The sequence below is a fragment of the Pituophis catenifer genome, unplaced genomic scaffold, assembly GCF_029215685.1.
Source record: "Pituophis catenifer annectens isolate HBS135680 unplaced genomic scaffold, rPitCat1.0.hap2 SCAF_3, whole genome shotgun sequence".
In the NCBI taxonomy this organism is placed as follows: Eukaryota; Metazoa; Chordata; class Lepidosauria; order Squamata; family Colubridae; genus Pituophis; species Pituophis catenifer.
In genome coordinates, this window is record NW_027256883.1 from 180,997,291 (window position 1) to 181,015,300 (window position 18,010).

An 18,010-nucleotide genomic window follows, 5' to 3' on the forward strand; every position below is an offset into this window, starting at 1 on the left:
ATTCATATATCAACTAAGCCAAATTAGCACATTTTGTGCAACTATGCCAGGTGTTGGCAACCCGCCGCTCTTGAGCCGCATGTGGCTTTTTCATCCCTCTGCTGCACTGAACACAACTTTTCAGGGGAAAGAAGGCACAGCCCTGCACATGCTGAAGGAGGTTTTGGCATTTGAGCACAAGTTCACAGCACTTGCCAGAGATTTACAGAGAGGTACACTGTCTCACTTCCCCTTTTTGAGAGTTCAAACAAGCTTAAATATGATAAATTCTGAGTATTTGCAGTCTGCAATCCCCACAATGAAAACATCGTTTGGGAAACAATTCTCTGACTTCAGAGAGGGAAAAAAAACACTTTATCTTTCCCTGTCACTCCCCTGACCATCAATCCATCCCTATTGAATATGACTACATTTGCAGGTATAAATCAACCCTATCTTGAGATGGAACTGGCTGACATAGTTGACAAAGATATATGGTTGTCCAAGTTCAAATGCTTGACAGCTAATCTTGAAGATGTTGCTTGTCAGAAGGCCATTCTTGCTCAGAATTGTGATATTGAAAACTTCCCCAAATCGGACAAACTTGTGTTCGAAACATGGAATGCCATCCCCAACACTTATATGAACATGAGAAAGTATGCATTTGGAGTCTGTCAATCTTTGAATCTATATACGGATGTGAGCAGGTCTTCTCCAACATGAACTATATTAAAAACAAACATCGCTCACACCTCACAAACGACATCTTACAATCCTGTGTGAAGGTGAAGGTGACATAGCCCTGATGTGCAGATGCTGTGCGCTGAGGTTCAGGAGCAAAAATCACATTAATCCTCAAGTACACGTGATAAAAGGATGGCACACAAAAGCAGACAGCATTTTTGGTTTGGTGCAGGTGGACAATTTTGTGGCTCCTGGTGTTTTCTGTAGGAAACTGGCTATTTATTATTTATTTATTTTATTTCTATACCGCCCTTCTCCCGAAGGACTTAGCCTAATTAAAAACACAAAGACAGACAAAATTTAAAAATAATTAAAATTATTAAATAATAGGCCCAATTTGTAAAACCCCAAATTTAAAATCCCATTTAAAACCAATTAAAAATCTTTACATTGATAGCCCAGCCTGGCGGAACAACATGGTTTTGAGGGCACAGCGAAACACACGGAGATCAGAGATTTTACGAATTTCTTTGAGTGTTTAAGGTTGCCGACCCCTGAACAATGCCAATACCAAGCAAATTACTTTATGATATAGCCTGATAGGGGAAACTAGTCATTATGTTCATAGCACTTAATATTTTCAATAAAAATTATCTGAATTTGTTTTTCTCTAGGTACTTCTATAGACCTGCTTTATTTATTAAGCCTATCTGAACAAAACAACTTCAGTTTCCTAAAAGGGCATATTTTATGGAAAGAAATACATGTTTCTTTTTGTTTTAGTTTACCAGAAGCTCAACAACTGTACAAGCAGTCCTTGATTTATGTCTCTTTGTTTAACGATGATTCAAAATTTCCAACAGCCTTGAAAAAGTGCTTTACGTCCTGTACTCACACTTATGAACATCATGTCACCTCTGTGATCACATGATCGCAATTTGGGTGCTTGAAAATTGATTCACGTATATAATTGGTTGCAATGTCCTGCAGTCACATAATCATAATTTACAAACTTTTTTGCCGGTTTCCGGCAAAATAAATCCATTGGGTAAACTGGATTTGCTTAACAATCATGGGATTTGCTTAACCATGGATTCACTTAACAACCATGGCAAAAATTATGACTTATTTTATCATTTTCCCCCAAATTATGAGGGCAATTCCAGTCCCAACCATAGTTGTTAGTCAAGGATTACCTGTATCTCAGATTGCAAAAATAAACTTGGAACTTTCACATTCAGCAGTATTGCAATAAGAATATTTTTAGAAGAATAACATTTGTATGAACTGATTGCTTTTATTATTTATTTATTTATTTTATTAGGCTTATATGCCGCCCTATCTCCAACCGACTCAGGACGGCTCACAACAATAAAACCACAATCCATAATACAAGTTAAAATGCCTAATTGAATCAGATGCAATTAAAAACCCGTAAAAAAACCCCATCAGTCCAGGACAGGGGACTCGAATAACCAAGTTTTTAATTCGCCGTGAAAGGTGCGAAGGTCAGGGGCCAGCCGAAGCCCCAAGGGAAGAGGGTGGGCGTGCCCACAGAGAAGGCTCTACCCCTGGGGGCCGCCAGCCGACATTGTCTCGCCGACGGCACCCTGAGCAGGCCCTCCCTATGGGCGCGAACCGGGTTATGACCCAAGATGCTAATGAATCAGTATTGGCAAGCATGTATTTATGTAAAACTTACATTTATCCAAAGAAAACTGACCAGCATTTTTTTTAGTAATCTGTTTCATGTATATATTTTCAAATAACGGAGTAGTCTATTATTTTTCAACTTTGGCAGCTTGAAAATGTGAACTTCACCTCCCAGAATTCGCCTTGCTGGAGAATTTTGTGAATTGAAGTCCACAGATCTTACAGTTTCTAAGTTTGAGAAGCACTTGGATAGTCAGTGAAAAACACCAGATGTTGGTGAACTATAGTTCCCAGCAGCCATTTTCACTGGCTCTGCTGGAGTTACTAAGAGACTTATATATTTTTTTAATATAAGTCCAGTAAGTTGCTGTAGATGGAACAATTTTTATCCTATTTACCCTTACTCAAAAACAAGTACTTGCTGTGAAAATGTGGATATCCTACTTATCTTTGTCTTAAAATTGATGATTTCATATGATTCTTAATGGATATTTAGCAGTTATTATTTTCTATTAAATATTGTGTTCTTTATACATCTAATTATGGGTATATGATTGGGGAAAGACAGCATATATGTTTTCTGCCATTCTTCATTAGGAAAATCATACTTATCTACATTTATCCAAGAAAAAATGTCTCAGAACTAATAAAATAAATCCTATACTGATTTTAAATATTTCAGATACAACTGATGGAAAGTGATGAGGGAAAAGAAATAATACCTAGGGAATGTCAGTATCAATATTTTAACTACTAGTATTCTGCTTATTCAGATACATGTCTGCACTTGTCTTAAATCTCAGTTGGCCTCAATGATACTTTCAACTAATTTTAAAATTATGTACTTTTAATTAGTTAATTAAAATGTGTATATGTCTACCATCCTAAAGCCAAACTTTGGAAGACTCACAACCAAAGCATAATATAATATAATTAAATAGTAAAAACAGAAAACAAAAATAAATCTAGCAACAGAAGAACCTGGCACCACAATCGAACTTCCACAGTGCAGCTCACAATAGTATCCAACTTTGACTTCACCCTATCCCAATGATTGATGGAAAAACCAGCCCTTGAGTGCTTTCTGGATGGTTAAAAAGGTAGGCTTTCAAAGGGGAAAGTGTTCCATAGGACAGAGGCTGTGACAGAAAAGGCAGACTTTCTAATTCTTGCAAGATAGCAATAGACTTACATACTACTTCACAGTGCTTTACAGCCCTCTCTAAGTAGTTTACAGAGTCCGTATATTGCCCCCAACAATCAGTCCTCATTTTACCAACCTTGGAAGGATGGAAGGCTAAATCAACCTTGGCCCAGTGAGAATTGAACTGCTGGCAGTCGGCAGTCAGCAGAAGTAGCCTGCAGTACTGCATTCTAACTCTATGCCACCACAGCTCTTATGGAAACAAGAGAAAAGACCTGGACCATGCCTACTTTATCTGAACTTTTCAAGAGCCTTGGTAGCACAGTGGTCTAAAGCACCCTGTTATTAACACAGCTGCCTGCAATTACTGCAGGTTCAAATCTTACCAAGCTCAAGGTTGACTCAGCCTTCCATCCTTTCTAAGGTAGGTTAAATGAGGACCCAGTTTGTGGGGACAATAAACTGACTTTGTATGAATATACACAAGTATGAAGGCTATTGCTTAACGCATTGTAAGCCGCCCTGAGTCTCCGGAGAAGGGCAGCGTATAAATCAAATTAAAAAAAAAAAAAACTAATGAGAGAGGCAGATACCCTCTTTCCTTGAAAATAGGACATCCCCTGATAATAAGCCCCATCAGGCTTTTGAGTGCATGTGCTAAAATAAGCCCCCCCCCCAAATAAGCCCTCCTTGAAAATATTTAAACGCATGCACAGCTGGTCCCCATTTCCTTTGGTTAGGACAGTGGTGGGTTCCTCCCGGTTCGACTGAGCCAGTAGTTGTGACGATATGATGTCACCAAACCGGTTCTGCCCCCCCACCCCCCTCCCCCCTCCCGGGTTATTCTTACCTTTTATTTGGCCCCACCCCCAATCTATTGCTGCCTCCTGAGTCCCAGCTGATGGCTAGAGGGGAAAAAATTGTTTAAACTCTTGCCGTGGGGCTTCAAAGGGCCGCCCTACAGCTGATCAGTGTTAAAAGAAAACAAATGAGTAGACCGGTGCCTGCAAAAATAAATGGGTAGATCCAGTGGTGGGATTCTACTTCGGTAGAACCGGTTGTTAAGTAGTTAAGTAGTTAAGCAGTTTGGAGAATCGATTGTTAAAAGAAATCTCCTTTTGTTTTTTCCCACTTTACAGGGTTAATCCTATAAGGATTAATTACAACATTTGGTGTTGTTTCCTAGCCTAATCTTTATTACAGAAACTGCCTCTCTGGCAGTATGTCTAGACTTACTGTCACTTCCGGTTCTGGAGGCTGTTTTTTTGCTTGACTTTCTTAAAGGGGAAGGGTTGTTTTAAGCTTTTTACACCACTGTTGGGAGGAAATACTCCCCTGTTGGAGTTCTTCCAGCCAGGGTGCAATCATCAGCACTTTGAAGAAATAATTGAATCCTTTTGTGCATATGGACTACTCAGAGGGCTGAAAAAGTTATTTTTGACTGGTCCTCGCACTTTTGACCAGTCCTCAAACTTACGACTGTCCTCACATTTTACGTTTTTTGCCCTATCTTGTCATGGTGAAGAGAAGCAGTTGTGAAATGAGTGACATGGTTGTTAAGAATGATGCACGGGCATAAATGTGAGGATGGTCATAAATGTAAGGACCAGTCAAAAGTGCAAGAACCTGTTAGAAATGACTTTTTTCAGCCCTCTGAGTAGTTCCTATACATATAGCCATGGTCACCCGGTCACATGACCAGCTAGCCACGCCCACCCGGTCACATTACCTCCAAGCCACGCCCACAAAATAAGCCACGCCCACAGAACTGGTAGTAAAAAATTTTAGAACCCACCCCTGGGTTAGGGTTAGGGAGACAGCTTGAAATCAGGTAAGACAGCAAGAGGAGACCCGTCTTGCTCCACGCGCCCCAAAATAATAAGACCTCCCTGAAAATAAGGCCAAGCGCTTATTTGGGGGTTCAAAAAAATATAAGGCAGGTCTTATTTTCGGGGAAACACGGTATTGTTAGAGCAAGGTGGCCCTGTTACATTTTATATATGATTTTTATTAAAACTTTTAAAAAAGAAAAAAACTAATGCAAACTAATTTATAAAGTAAGGAAGAAAAGACAAAGGGAAAAAGTACAAGGAAAAAAATTAATAGAAAAAAAGATACAAAGAAGTGGCTTCTGATATTCCTCACAGGAGCTATATGCACAATTAAATTTTAACTTCACTCTAAAGTTACATATTGCTTTTTCTGTAATCTATCAAGGCATAAATTGCAAGTTTATTTTTTTCATTAATATACTAAAAGTAAAAAAAAGTTCTGTAGGCACAAATAAATTTATAATTCATAGTTAGGCTAAGATAATAGAAAAGTCAATCCCTTAATGCCCAATGTGGAATCCTCTTCGATGTCTTGTATCTCCTGTGGTGATCTCATCTGTCATTGTCACTTCCATTTGCATTCTCTCCAAATCTTTAAATTTTTCCAATCTCTTACTTTCTGCACAGAACTCAGTCTGAATCTCTGTGGTTTAAAAGTAAAAATCACTCTTTCCAATTTACCAGATCTTAATGGAATTTTCTTCTTCTGCTTAAGTTTGTCAGAAAATAATATATTTTTTTCTTACATACTCTAATTGGAATTTCCTTAAGTAAAAATTACATTTGTAATTTGTATTACGATTTCAGATGCTTTTCATAACACAAACACGTGCCTTTATTTTAGAAACTGGTTGGATTAATACTGGCCAGCCTCCTAGTGGAGGGAGAGGCAGGAACACAATCTATGCTGTTCATCCCTTCAGCTTTCTGTATCATCTCTCACGTTGCTGCAGCAAATTTTTGAATCCTTCACTGTTACTTTTCATAGGCACACAGAACTGCAAGGATGAATTGCAGAGATGGCCTTTCTTCCCCACCTAACAGGAATTGTAAGTGCTTCTCTAATGCAATCCATAAAACTTACTTTGCAAACTATGGAAATCATATCATTTTTGACTATAAACAATTTAGTACAATATCTGTCTTATTGATTGAGGAAGAAAAGGAATTCCCATGCTATAAATGAATGTTCTAAAAAGGAAGAGAGCTGGAGCTTTGTCCACTGAAGATTATAGATACTATCAATTAGGAAGTCTGAAGTTCTTGGAATTTCATTTTGCCAGGATTTGCATTAACACTGACTCCATTGATTGTGCCCAAGTGTAATTTTCTTCATGACTACATATTGTAATCTCTGTCACATAAGTATTAATATCTCTCAGAAGTAATATATTAATAAGAAATGCCCGCAAGGTAACTGTCTGATAAGATGGCATTAAAATGTATTAAAAGTAAACAGTATTATTTCAAAACTACTTTAAAACAATCTGCATATTTAAAGTAAAATAAACTTTTTAAAAAATCTAAAATTACACCCAATATCTATCTCAACATTCAAGCTACCACATTCCTGTTTTTTCTAAATACAAATTTCAGCAAAATATTCTAAAGGCCTATGTAAATAGCAGCTGATGCAGCAGCTTCAAATAGATCTCCCCCTAGAATACTACTTTATTATTTGTTTAGAGACATTATGACATTTTCATGTCCAAAATTAAATAAAATCTTATAGAAAAATGTTGGCCCATAATTTTGCATATCAACTATACTCCCAATATGTCATTAAAAAATTGACTGGGATCCTTTTATGTGCAGTTGTTGTCTATATATATTTATAGGAAAGGGGGCTATAATTTATGAAAAAGTCCTTTGGATTATTTATAAAAATGCTTATGAATTTACTTTATCCAGTCTCCTTAAAAATCTTTATAACATTTAAGATGCTATAACAGGCATTTGATTTATCCATGATAAAATTACTCTCTTGTATTTAAACTTAAAAAACAATCATAAGATACATTATCGGTTGATTTCTATTTTTCAGTGATTAAGTAACAGATGAAGAGGATTTTATTCCATGAAACATTATACTGTTATAAATATACACTATTTAGAGTGCAATAATATGATGTCAGCCTTTGTAGTTTTAAGTTAGAGCATAAGATATGTTAAGAATATCAACATTTACAACTCTTCAACATTTTATGCTTGAATAAATGAGTTATGAATACCCCTTTCTGTCCTTGTCTCCACCTCCTGCATCCTTTCCTCCTGTTTAATTATTGCCTGTTGCAGTTCTCCAAGCTTCTCACCCATTTGTTTAACCTCTTCTCTGACTCTTCCCATCTCACTCTTAACATCCGTTCTCAAGTCCTTGAAATTCCTAAACAACATTTCCTGATTCTTGGTCATCGATTCCTGGATGGTCTGGAGCATGGCTTGGAGAGCCTGCATAGAGGGAGACTTTCCAACCGATGACATACCTTCAGCAGATCTTGTTGAAGCCAATGGAGATGCAGATGCAGGGAAAGCTAGGGTCTTCTTATTCACTTTAGTAACCGTAGACATTGTAGACATTTCTGGGTCATGCAAGAATTTCTTCCAAATCAGCATAGCTATAGCCCTTAAACACTATTTCCAACACAAGCCAGTTAATCCTCTTTCTCAGTGACTCAGATTTTCTCTTCCCTGCTGTACCAGCTTCAGCCACAAGGTGGAAAAAAGAGCTCTTCCAGTTGTAGACAGCTCCGACAATAACGATCAGAAAGCGAAAGGGAAAAATGTCAAGTCACTATGTATCCCTCAGTCCGGCACGCAGCAGGAGCTCTTTAAACAGAAATCTCAAGAGAGTCTCAAATACAGTCAGGTCCAGAAATATTGGGACATCGACACAATTCTAACATCTTTGGCTCTATACACTACCACAATGGAGTTGGAATGAAACAAAAAAATGTGCCTCCCACTTGTTAAGGGACCAAAAGTAATGGGACAGAATAATAATCATAAATCCAACTTTCCCTTCTTAATACTTGGTTGCAAATCCTTTGCAGTCAATCACAGCCTGAAGTCTGGAACACATAGACATCACCAGACACTGGGTTTCATCCCTGGTGATGGTCTGCCAGGCCTCTACTGCAACTGTCTTCAGTTCCTGCTTGTTTTGGGGGCATTTTCCCTTCAGTTTTGTCTTCAGCAAGTGAAATGCATGCTCAATGGGATTCAGGTCAGGTGATTGACTTGGCCATTGCATAACATTCCACTTCTGTCCCTTCAAAAACTCTTTGGTTGCTTTTGCAGTATGCTTTGGGTCATTGTCCATCTTCACTGTGAAGCGCCGTCCAATGAGTTCTGCAGCATTTGGCTGAATGTGAGCAGATAATATTGCCCCAAACACTTCAGAATTCATCCTGCTGCTTTTGTCAGCAGTCACATCATCAATAAATACAAGAGAACCAGTTCCATTGGCAGCCATACATGCCCACGCCATGATACTACTACCACCATGCTTCACTGATGAGGTGGTATGCTTAGGATCATGAGCAGTTCCTTTCCTTCTCCATACTCTTCTCTTCCCATCACTCTGGTACAAGTTGATCTTGGTCTCATCTGTCCATAGGATCTTGTTCCAGAACTGTGAAGGCTTTGTTAGATGTTGTTTGGCAAACTCTAATCTGGCCTTCCTGTTTTTGCGGCTCACCAATGGTTTACATCTTGTGGTGAACCCTCTGTATTCACTCTGGTGAAATCTTTTCTTGATTGTTGACTTTGACACACATACACCTACCTCCTGGAGAATGTTCTTGATCTGGCCAACTGTTGTGAAGGGTGTTTTCTTCACCAGGGAAAGAATTATTTGGTCATCCACCACAGTTGTTTTCCGTGATCTCCCGGGTCTTTTGTGTTGCTGAGCTCACCGGTGCGTTCCTTCTTTTTGAGAATGTTCCAAACTGTTGTTTTGGCCATGCCTAATGTTCTTGCTATCTCTCTGATGGGTTTGTTTTGTTTCTTCAGCCTAATGATGGCTTGCTTCACTGATAGTGACAGCTCTTTGGATCTCATCTTGAGAGTTGACAGCAACAGATTCCAAATGCAAATAGCAACTTAAAATGAACTCTGGGCCTTTTATCTGCACATTGTAATTGGGGTAATGAGGGAATATCACACACCTGGCTATGGAACAACTGAGAAGCCAATTGTCCCATTACCTTTGGTCCCTTAACAAGTGGGAGGCACATATGCAAACTGCTGTACGTCCTACATTGTTCACTTGAGTTGGATGTACATACCCTCAAATTAAAGCTGACAGTCTGCAGTTAAAGCACATTGTGTTTGTTTTATTCCAACTCCATTGTGGTGGTGTATAGAGCCAAAGATGTTAGAATTGTGTCGATATCCCAATATTTCTGGATCTGTAAATCTCAAATAAGAAGTAGCCTAATGATCACCAAACGTCTCCAATCTTTAACACACGAAGAGAATGTTTCCAGAAACCCAAATAAGAACCAAAAGGAAATAAGCGTGATTAACTCCAATCACTCTGCCGCCGCTGTTCCAATAAATAAATAAATAAATAACAGCTGGCTCCACACCACAAAAGTCAAAAATGGCCAGTCTCCGCTCCAGCCGCTCACTTTCACTTGACCAATACAGTTCAAAGAGGCTAGTATCATTCTCTTCTCTCCCACTCACTCAGCATGGCAATCTCAGTCCAATTGTTCACACCGTGACAGATTGGCTTCCCTCTCCAAGAGGATCAGTCACTGCTTCGGAATGGCGATCTGCCGCCCTCTTCCTACAAAGGCACCCCGGGGGGTTCTTCAACGTGTGGAAGATGCCACCTCCATACACACCTTGGTATCTCCTCTCCTTCGCAAACCTCTCAGTGGTTTGCGATGGCTAAATAAAGCCACCGTTTGTAGAAAAGGGAAAGCTGGATATAGAGCTTTCACACTGTCTAGCCATCCATTGCGTTGACGTCACCGGAAGTCCTCAGGCATATGCGGATGATTTAGTTTTCATACTGGAAGATCCATCAGAATCAGGATTGAAGCTATTACAGGTACTTAGGGATTTTGGGAGAGTAGCAGGATTGCTAATTAATGAGGAAAAAAGGAAAATATTAGTTAAAAACATGACGCAGAGGCAGAGATGTCAGTTGGAGGGACTCCTGGGGATGCAGATAACTAATAGAATAAAATATTTGGGAATTTGGCTGACAGCAAGGTGCTCATCGGTAAAGGAGGATAATTATGTTCCCCTTTATAATCTGATAGAGATTTGGAGAGGTGGAAAAATTTACAGTTATCACTTATGGGAAGGATTGCTGCCGACAAAATGTACGTCCTCCCCAAATGGTTGTTTTTGTTCCAAACTGCCCCGCTAAACTTGGATAGGGAATTCTTTAACACCTTGAACAGAGTTATTTCTAAATTTATTTGGCAAAGTAAAAAAATCAAGGATTAAGCTCAGGATAATGCAGGAACCTAAAATTAGAGGGGGATTTGGACTCTCAAATTGGGAGCTTTACCATCAGGCAGCTATTCTGATATGGGTAAAGGACTGGATCGCCCTGAAAAGGAGGCGGCTATTGGCGGCAGAAGGTTACGGCCTTCAACATGGTTGGCACCACTTTTTATGGCCAGGACAGTCAGCCCGATCGAGGTATTTTCTGAATACCTCGATCGAGGTATTTACGTAAGATCCTAGGAGATACCTGGGAAAGACTTAGGAGAAAGTTGTATCTGAAGATACCATGTTGGATCTCAATTCAGGAGGCCCTGGTATATCTGATGTTATATAAAGGAGAGAAGGTCTTGACCTATGAAGATATTTTGTATACTCAGGGCAGACTGAAGACACGGGAACAACTGAGGTCGGAGGGGTGTAACATAGACTGGTGGGCCTACACCCAAATACACTCAAGGTGGAAGAAAGATCAGGAGAGTGAAGGGATATATCATGGAAAACAAGAATTGGATAAAATCTTATTAGGTAATGACAGGAAAGCCCTATCGAAATGCTATTCTTATCTATTATCACTGAAAGTGGGGGAGGAAGTCGTTAAAGACTCCATGATTGCTTGGGGGTGAAATATGGGTTATTCATTGGATCTTCAAAAATGGGAGGAGATTTGGCTTAAAAATTTAAAATTAACTATGGCATCCTCTTATAAAGAGAATATTTATTAAAATGGTTTATCGATGACACCTACCTCCAGCAAGATTAGCTAAAATGTTCCCCGGGACATCTTCACAGTGCTGGAAATGTGGACATAGCAAAGGAACTTACTTCCACCAATGGTGGACATGCCCATTAGCAGCTAAATATTGGATAAAAATATGATGATGGTTGTTTGAAATTACACACTATAGAGTGGAACTGAAACCAGAAACTTTTTTACTGGGGGTTAGACCCGCAAATATTGGATTGACTAAATGGTATTTGATGCTGCACATAATTACTGCAGGGAGACTGGCATTCACACAAGAATGGAAGAATGAGGACTTACCAATGGACGCAAAAATAATTTATAAAATCATGGAATGTGCAGAGTCCGACAGACTTACAAAACTGATCAAGGGTAAAAGAGACTCAGACTTTTATGGTAGTTGGAATATGTGGTATGACTGGATCCAGAAACGATGGGAGAGAGACAAAGGATAATGTTGGATTATAATTATAGATGATTATATATTTATGGTAATTAATAAGTATTGGAAAGGTAAATTTGTATACAAGAATCTGTAAATATTTTCTATTTTTACTCTCTGATTACTGGTGTGTTACACTGTGATAGAAAAATTACTATACATTTGTTTTTGATTTTTCTTTTTGATGCTCTAATAAAATTATTTTAAAAAAATGAGTTATGAATACCTATCACATCTATACAGAGCTAAAAATCCTCTTCTTATTTATTCAATCAATATGGTGGATATATATTGAGGAAGGTATTTACCCCAAAAAAAGCATGTTTCTAAACCTGGAGGAAGAAACACCAGTAACTTGCACTAATGCTGATAACACTACTGATAGCTGAAAATGGAAGTGAAGTTCTAGTAAGGAAAGTGGAGCACAATGAACAAATGGGAGTAAGGCTAATTATAAAGAAGACCAAACTAATGACAACAGGACTTGACAGTACAACCTTGGAACAACCTTGGAATTGACAGTAAAGATATTGAAAATGGTTGGTAGCTTTTGCCTTTAGGATTGACTCAACAATAAAAGAATCAGCCGTCAAGTAATATGCTGCAAACTGGTACTTTGTATGGTAGTAATGGAAAAAATTATTCAAACATCATTACGTATCTCTAAACAGAATTATGCAACCACAGTATTCTGTGTGATACTCTATGAAGCAGAAAGTTGAAAACTGAAGAAGATAGTTGTGGCAACAATACAAAGTGATATTCTTCCTTCCAAGAACAAAGACACTGTTTAGCTTTTTCACAGTTAGCCAAGGTTGGCTAAGGGCTTCTACTTTCTCTATGCATAATAAAAAAGCAAATATCTTCACAATTGGCTATGCCATCTCAGAGGAATAAAATAATGTTTTGACTAAATTTTAGCTTCTCATTTCCTAGAACCAAAAGGGGCAAATCTTTATGATTAAATTTATTTCAGTGGCTCTGCTATCATAATGATTGTCATAATTTGAAGCATTTGGCAGACAAAACATCTCTTAACAATATCAAAGTCCTGAAAATGGATATTGAGGCTGAGGCTGAAGCCCCAAGCTGATGGGCTTGATAGGAAGCCAAACAACCATACAGCACCCTTCTGTTGAGGATATCTGCATAGGACTGAGCTGATGTTTTGAGTTTGCCTATAAAACTCACCAGATTGCAAATTGAAGGGCAAGTTTTTAATTAATTCAAAAACTGCGTCTTGCTGCCCGTACTTTCAACAACAACTTCTAAATGGTTTCCTGCCCATCGCAACCCGCAGATCCAAGCTAACTTTTCATCGACTCAAATCAGCCGCTTCTGTTGCTAACGCGTTTTGCTGTTGTTGCTGGGATCTGCCTTGAGCCCATTCAGCCTTTTCGCGTAGTTTCTTCTACACCTCCGGGTGGCTTGGCTTCCTCTCTTTCGCCACCCCAACGCCTCCCGCCCCTGAAAGACTTTTTTGTTATTACCTCAAAGAACTGAGCGGGGTTGAGTTGCATCGCATCCTTATCCCACCTCTCTGGCCGAAGCGCATGCGCGGTCGGCCAGGCCCTGCTCTCCCTGCCTGAGCAGGTGCAGGGATGGGCCCCGCTATGGAGCGGAGGCAGCGAGGATGCTGCGGAGCCTCAGCCTGGGGGTGCCGTCGCCTGCTGCCCTTTCTCAGCGCCCTGCTCTGCGCTTGTGGAGACACTAGCGTCGGTCCGGTAGGGACGGGGAGCAGCAAGTTGCCAGCTATGGTGGGTGCTGTGAGGGACAAATAAAAGGAGCAGGGGGCCGCCCGGAGAGGCTTTCCATTGCGGGTGGGGGGGGAGTGCAGCCGGGCGTCGCCTCCCCACCCCAAGTGGTCGCCGCCTGGCCCGCGCAAGATGCTCACCAAGCTGGGCTGAAGACAAGGCAGGTTGAGTCATCCCTAGTGATGGGCGATAGAGCCATCCATACCAATTAGCCTTCTCCTGTCTGGGAATCAGGGAGGGGTTGGTGAAGATGTTCCCCTTTTCTCTGCCAGCGTGGCTCTGTCCTTACCTAAATGGAGGGTGGGGGGCAGATCGTAGTGCCCCAGTGCTTTGGTGGCCGTGGCTGCGGCTGTGGCTGTCTTCCTATTTCTCTCTGTGTTATAAGGAGGAAGGGGAGCAAGGTGGGGGGGAGAAACAAGGACAGGGAATATTTGGTTGGGTACCACCGTCCTGAATGGGTTGGAGGACTTTACACAGAGGCAGCGATGCAAAACAGTGGAGGGCTGAGTGACTTTCTCCCAGTAGGAAAGAAGTGATGATGATACTGCAGGTCAAGGGAAAGCTCAGGTAATTGAAGCTCAGGGATTTAGGGAAAGTAAAGGCAAATGATTTCATAGACCTATGAAACCAGACAGATGGGCCGTACTTGGTGAGGTGGGGTGGGATGGTAGACTGATAGACTGATAGACTGAAAACATTTCCTATATATCCTTAAGGATATGCTTCCAGTTTTCTATGGATTGACCTGCCAATATATCACTGTATCTGCATGTTATTGAATGAGTTAGTAATTGCTTTGTGATAAGCAATAGAAAAAAAAAACCACAAAAAGGAAGTCTAGCTATGTCTTCAGATAGATTGGGGTTTTTTTTGTGTGTGTGTTTTTTGTTTGATAATTATTGATGATGTGCTGATCGTAGTTTATACTGGTATTTCGGAGCTTTTCTGCGAGCTTTGATCACATTGATGGTTTTGATGGTGAGACTGCTTCCAGTGGTATCAGCTCAGACAGACAAAAAACCGTGATGAAAATGCTGCTGTTGAAGATATGCAGTGGGAATAGTGTAATCTATTTATTAGATTGTTATACTGCCTTTATTAGTTTATAAGTTACTCAAGGTGGTAAGCATGCAAAATGCTCCCTCCCCTCTCCTGTTTTCTCTACAACAACAACCCTGTGAGGTAGGTTGTGCTAAAATAGAGCACAATTTGGCTTTCATGAGTAAAATGAGACTAGAACTCAGAGTTTCCTGGTTTCTAGGCCAGCACCTTTATCACTATACCAACCTGGCTATTAAGAAATAACGGAAAAGTTACAAAAACCATTTGTATTACTTGGAAGTATATATTGATAACACACATTTTTAGTATTTTGAACAGTATGAAGAAGGGTGCAATTTTGTTTCTATTCTTGACATTCTTGAATATATTTTAAGGTGGTATAAACTTATGATGGATCCCTATAAATAATAGGAAAAGGTAAACAAAGTCCATGTCCAGATTTTATTTGTATCCTGCCCTTATTATGTTTACTAATAACTCAAGGCAGCGAAGATACCCAACACACCTTCCTCTTTCTATTTTTCCCACAACGACAACCCTGTGAAGTTGTTTGGGCTGAGAGACAGTGACTGGCTCAAAGTCATCCAGCTGGCTTTCAGGCTTTCATGGGACTTGAACTCATGGTCTCCTGCTTTCTAGCATGGTGACTTAACTACTATTTCCCTTGGCTCTCCTAATAAACTAAGGAGATATAACAACTTACAGAGGAGTGGTGGCTGGGCCAGCTAACCTATATATAATTCTTAATGCATGACTGCATTCGTATGACTGAATCTTCCAATGGAAGCTGATGCTATACCCTAAAGTCTTGCAATATGATGTTCAATAAACTTATTTTGAAACTAAAGAAACTTCCTAAAAACAGTTTGAAATAAATATTTGGCAGGAGAAAGGGCCTGCTGCTCAAAAAAAGTACTGTAATTTTTGGTAGACATGCCAAGTAATTATTTGGATCACATCTTTTATATTAAATAACAAAATGACATTCTTCTGTTAAAATAAGAAACAAAAATTGTAGCTATTCAGGTAGTCCACAACTTATGACCACAATTGAGCCCAAAATTTCTGTTGCTAAATGAGATATTTGTTAAGTGAGTTTTGATCCATTTTATATCCTTTCTTGTCACCGTTAAGTCAATCATTGCAGTTGTTAAGTTAGTAACACAGTTGTTAAGTGAATCTGGCTTCTCCATTGACTTTGCTTGTCAAAAGCTGATCACATGACCCTGGGACAATGCAACCATCATAAATATGACCCAGTTGCCAAGCATCCAAATTGTGATTATGTGACCATGGGGATGATGCAATGGTCGTAAGTGTGAAAAACAGTCAAAAGTCACTTTTTTCAGTGCTGTTGTAACTTTGTACGGCCAGTGAACGAACTGTTGTAAGTTGAGGACTATCTGTACTCGATTTAGTAGAAAAAATGCTGATATATACTGATTACAAAATGATTTGTAATGATGCTTTATACATGTGGGGGAAAGAGATAAATGCTATAATTGATGGTTTAGATGTGGCTTCAATATGCTTTTTGGAGTCTAAAACTTGAAGAAGTCATATTTTGGCCCTTTTGACATAAATGGAGTATATTAAGCATAAATAACCTAAGTACAGATAGTTCCCAGTTTAAGAATGAGTTCTGTTTCCAAGGTTTGTCTTTAAATCGGATTTGTATGTAAGCTGGAATAGTATTATTGTATAATACTGTAAAAGTAGTATTGTGAAATGAATTTGAACCATTTTGCATTTAATTTGAATCATTGGGTATTTAACTTGAATTTTGCTACAATAAGATCCATTCCTAACTATGAGTCGTCCTTAAAGCAGAACGTTCTTAATCTGGGGACTTGTATAAATAAATTTCTTTGGATGGAAATAAATGATTCTACAAGTACAGAAATTGCTGTAGCATGTAGGCTTTTCCAGTAATAGTTTTGAGTGACAACTAACTATATTCACACATTTAACCTAATACATACAAAAATAAATTTAAACTAGGGATGTCAAACTCATGTTGTCACTGCGGCATCACGTGACATATCAGGACTTTCCCCCCCCTTCATTAAACTGGGTGTTGGCGTAGCCAGCATGTGACGGATCCGGCCCATGGGCCGGGAGTTTGACAGCCCTGATCTAAATGGTCTGGATATTTGATGTGGAGAACTATCAAATGAGGAAGAAAAACTATAAAAATAATTGCTGTATTTTGAATGAAAACTATAGTGGTTATACTCTAAGAATTCTATTCAGGTAGCTGGCAGGACACATTTGAGTGATGCTCTTCTGTATCCCTCAACATTTTAAACATTTGCTACTTGAACTCTAGAAGCAGCTAGTCTTTCTTTAATGCAAGATAATTTACTAACATAATTTGATAGTATATTGTGGAAGTTTTCTCTGGAACATAAAGATGGCAATATTTGGATGGATTGGCTCTGGATTACTGAATCCTAGTTTGTAGAACCTTTCTCTACTACTCATCTCTGCCACTTACTCAGCTAGATCTACTCAACATTCAGGTGTAGTCTCGTCTCCTATTGTATTAGAGAGATACCATGTCATAGACTTTTAAGAAAAGCATCAACAATGGAACCAATAGAAATGAGAAGTGAATGCATTGCCTAGGGAACATTAACACAGAAGAGTTTTATAAATGGGATTGTGAGAAGAATTGGTGAATGGGAAGAAGGGGTTGACAATTATTAGAAGAATCATTAAACTGAAACATTAGTTGAATTCATATATAATGCTAAACTAGAATTTTTAAGATTAAGGCTTGTTGAACAAGGTATAATTGATGCATTCACATAATGTAAAGCCATTGTGGTTAAATTCACACATCTTGCTAATCTGAAAACAAAGAATAAGGAGTAACTCAAGTCCTTTAGTTAGTCAATAATAGCTTGATGTAATAACAGCTACCTACCTGCAAAGTGGTCCAATAAGTAATTGCCTTCACTAAAAAGAACCTGAGACTATCACTAATTTGAGTGTATTCTGCAGGATTCAATCTGGGTTGGTCATCGGGACCAGAGGTTTAGTCTTCCGAGCTTTCAGACTCGTGCTGGAGCCCATTCTCAAGGAAATTCTGATGAGCTCCAGAATGAGTCCTAAAGCTTGGAAGACTAAACCTCTGGTGACCAACCCAAATTGGATCCTGCAACATTCTCCTGGGAAGTGTATAGTCACCTTCATTCATGAATGTATTCTTTCCACAACTTTAAATTGGACAGATAGAATCCATGTAAA

At 39.2% G+C, this 18,010-nt stretch overlaps 2 protein-coding genes across 3 annotated transcripts in view; both read left to right on the plus strand.

Annotated features, from left to right (window-relative positions):
- The window catches only part of LZTR1 (leucine zipper like post translational regulator 1), a 29,526-nt gene extending 23,096 nt beyond the window's left edge, over nucleotides 1-6,430 (plus strand). Inside the window, exon 21 of the transcript XR_011600275.1 lies at nucleotides 6,281-6,430. The gene's annotated coding sequence lies outside the window, so the exon portion shown is untranslated. The remainder of the gene's footprint in view (nucleotides 1-6,280) is intronic.
- A 7,113-nt stretch (nucleotides 6,431-13,543) lies between these two features.
- MMP24 (matrix metallopeptidase 24) overlaps nucleotides 13,544-18,010 on the plus strand; it is a 41,923-nt gene continuing 37,456 nt past the window's right edge. Inside the window, exon 1 of one of the 2 annotated variants that reach the window (XM_070939918.1) lies at nucleotides 13,544-13,699. In XM_070939918.1, coding sequence (XP_070796019.1) covers nucleotides 13,544-13,699 — 156 coding nt within the window. The remainder of the gene's footprint in view (nucleotides 13,700-18,010) is intronic. The other variant, XM_070939919.1, reaches the window with a different exon arrangement.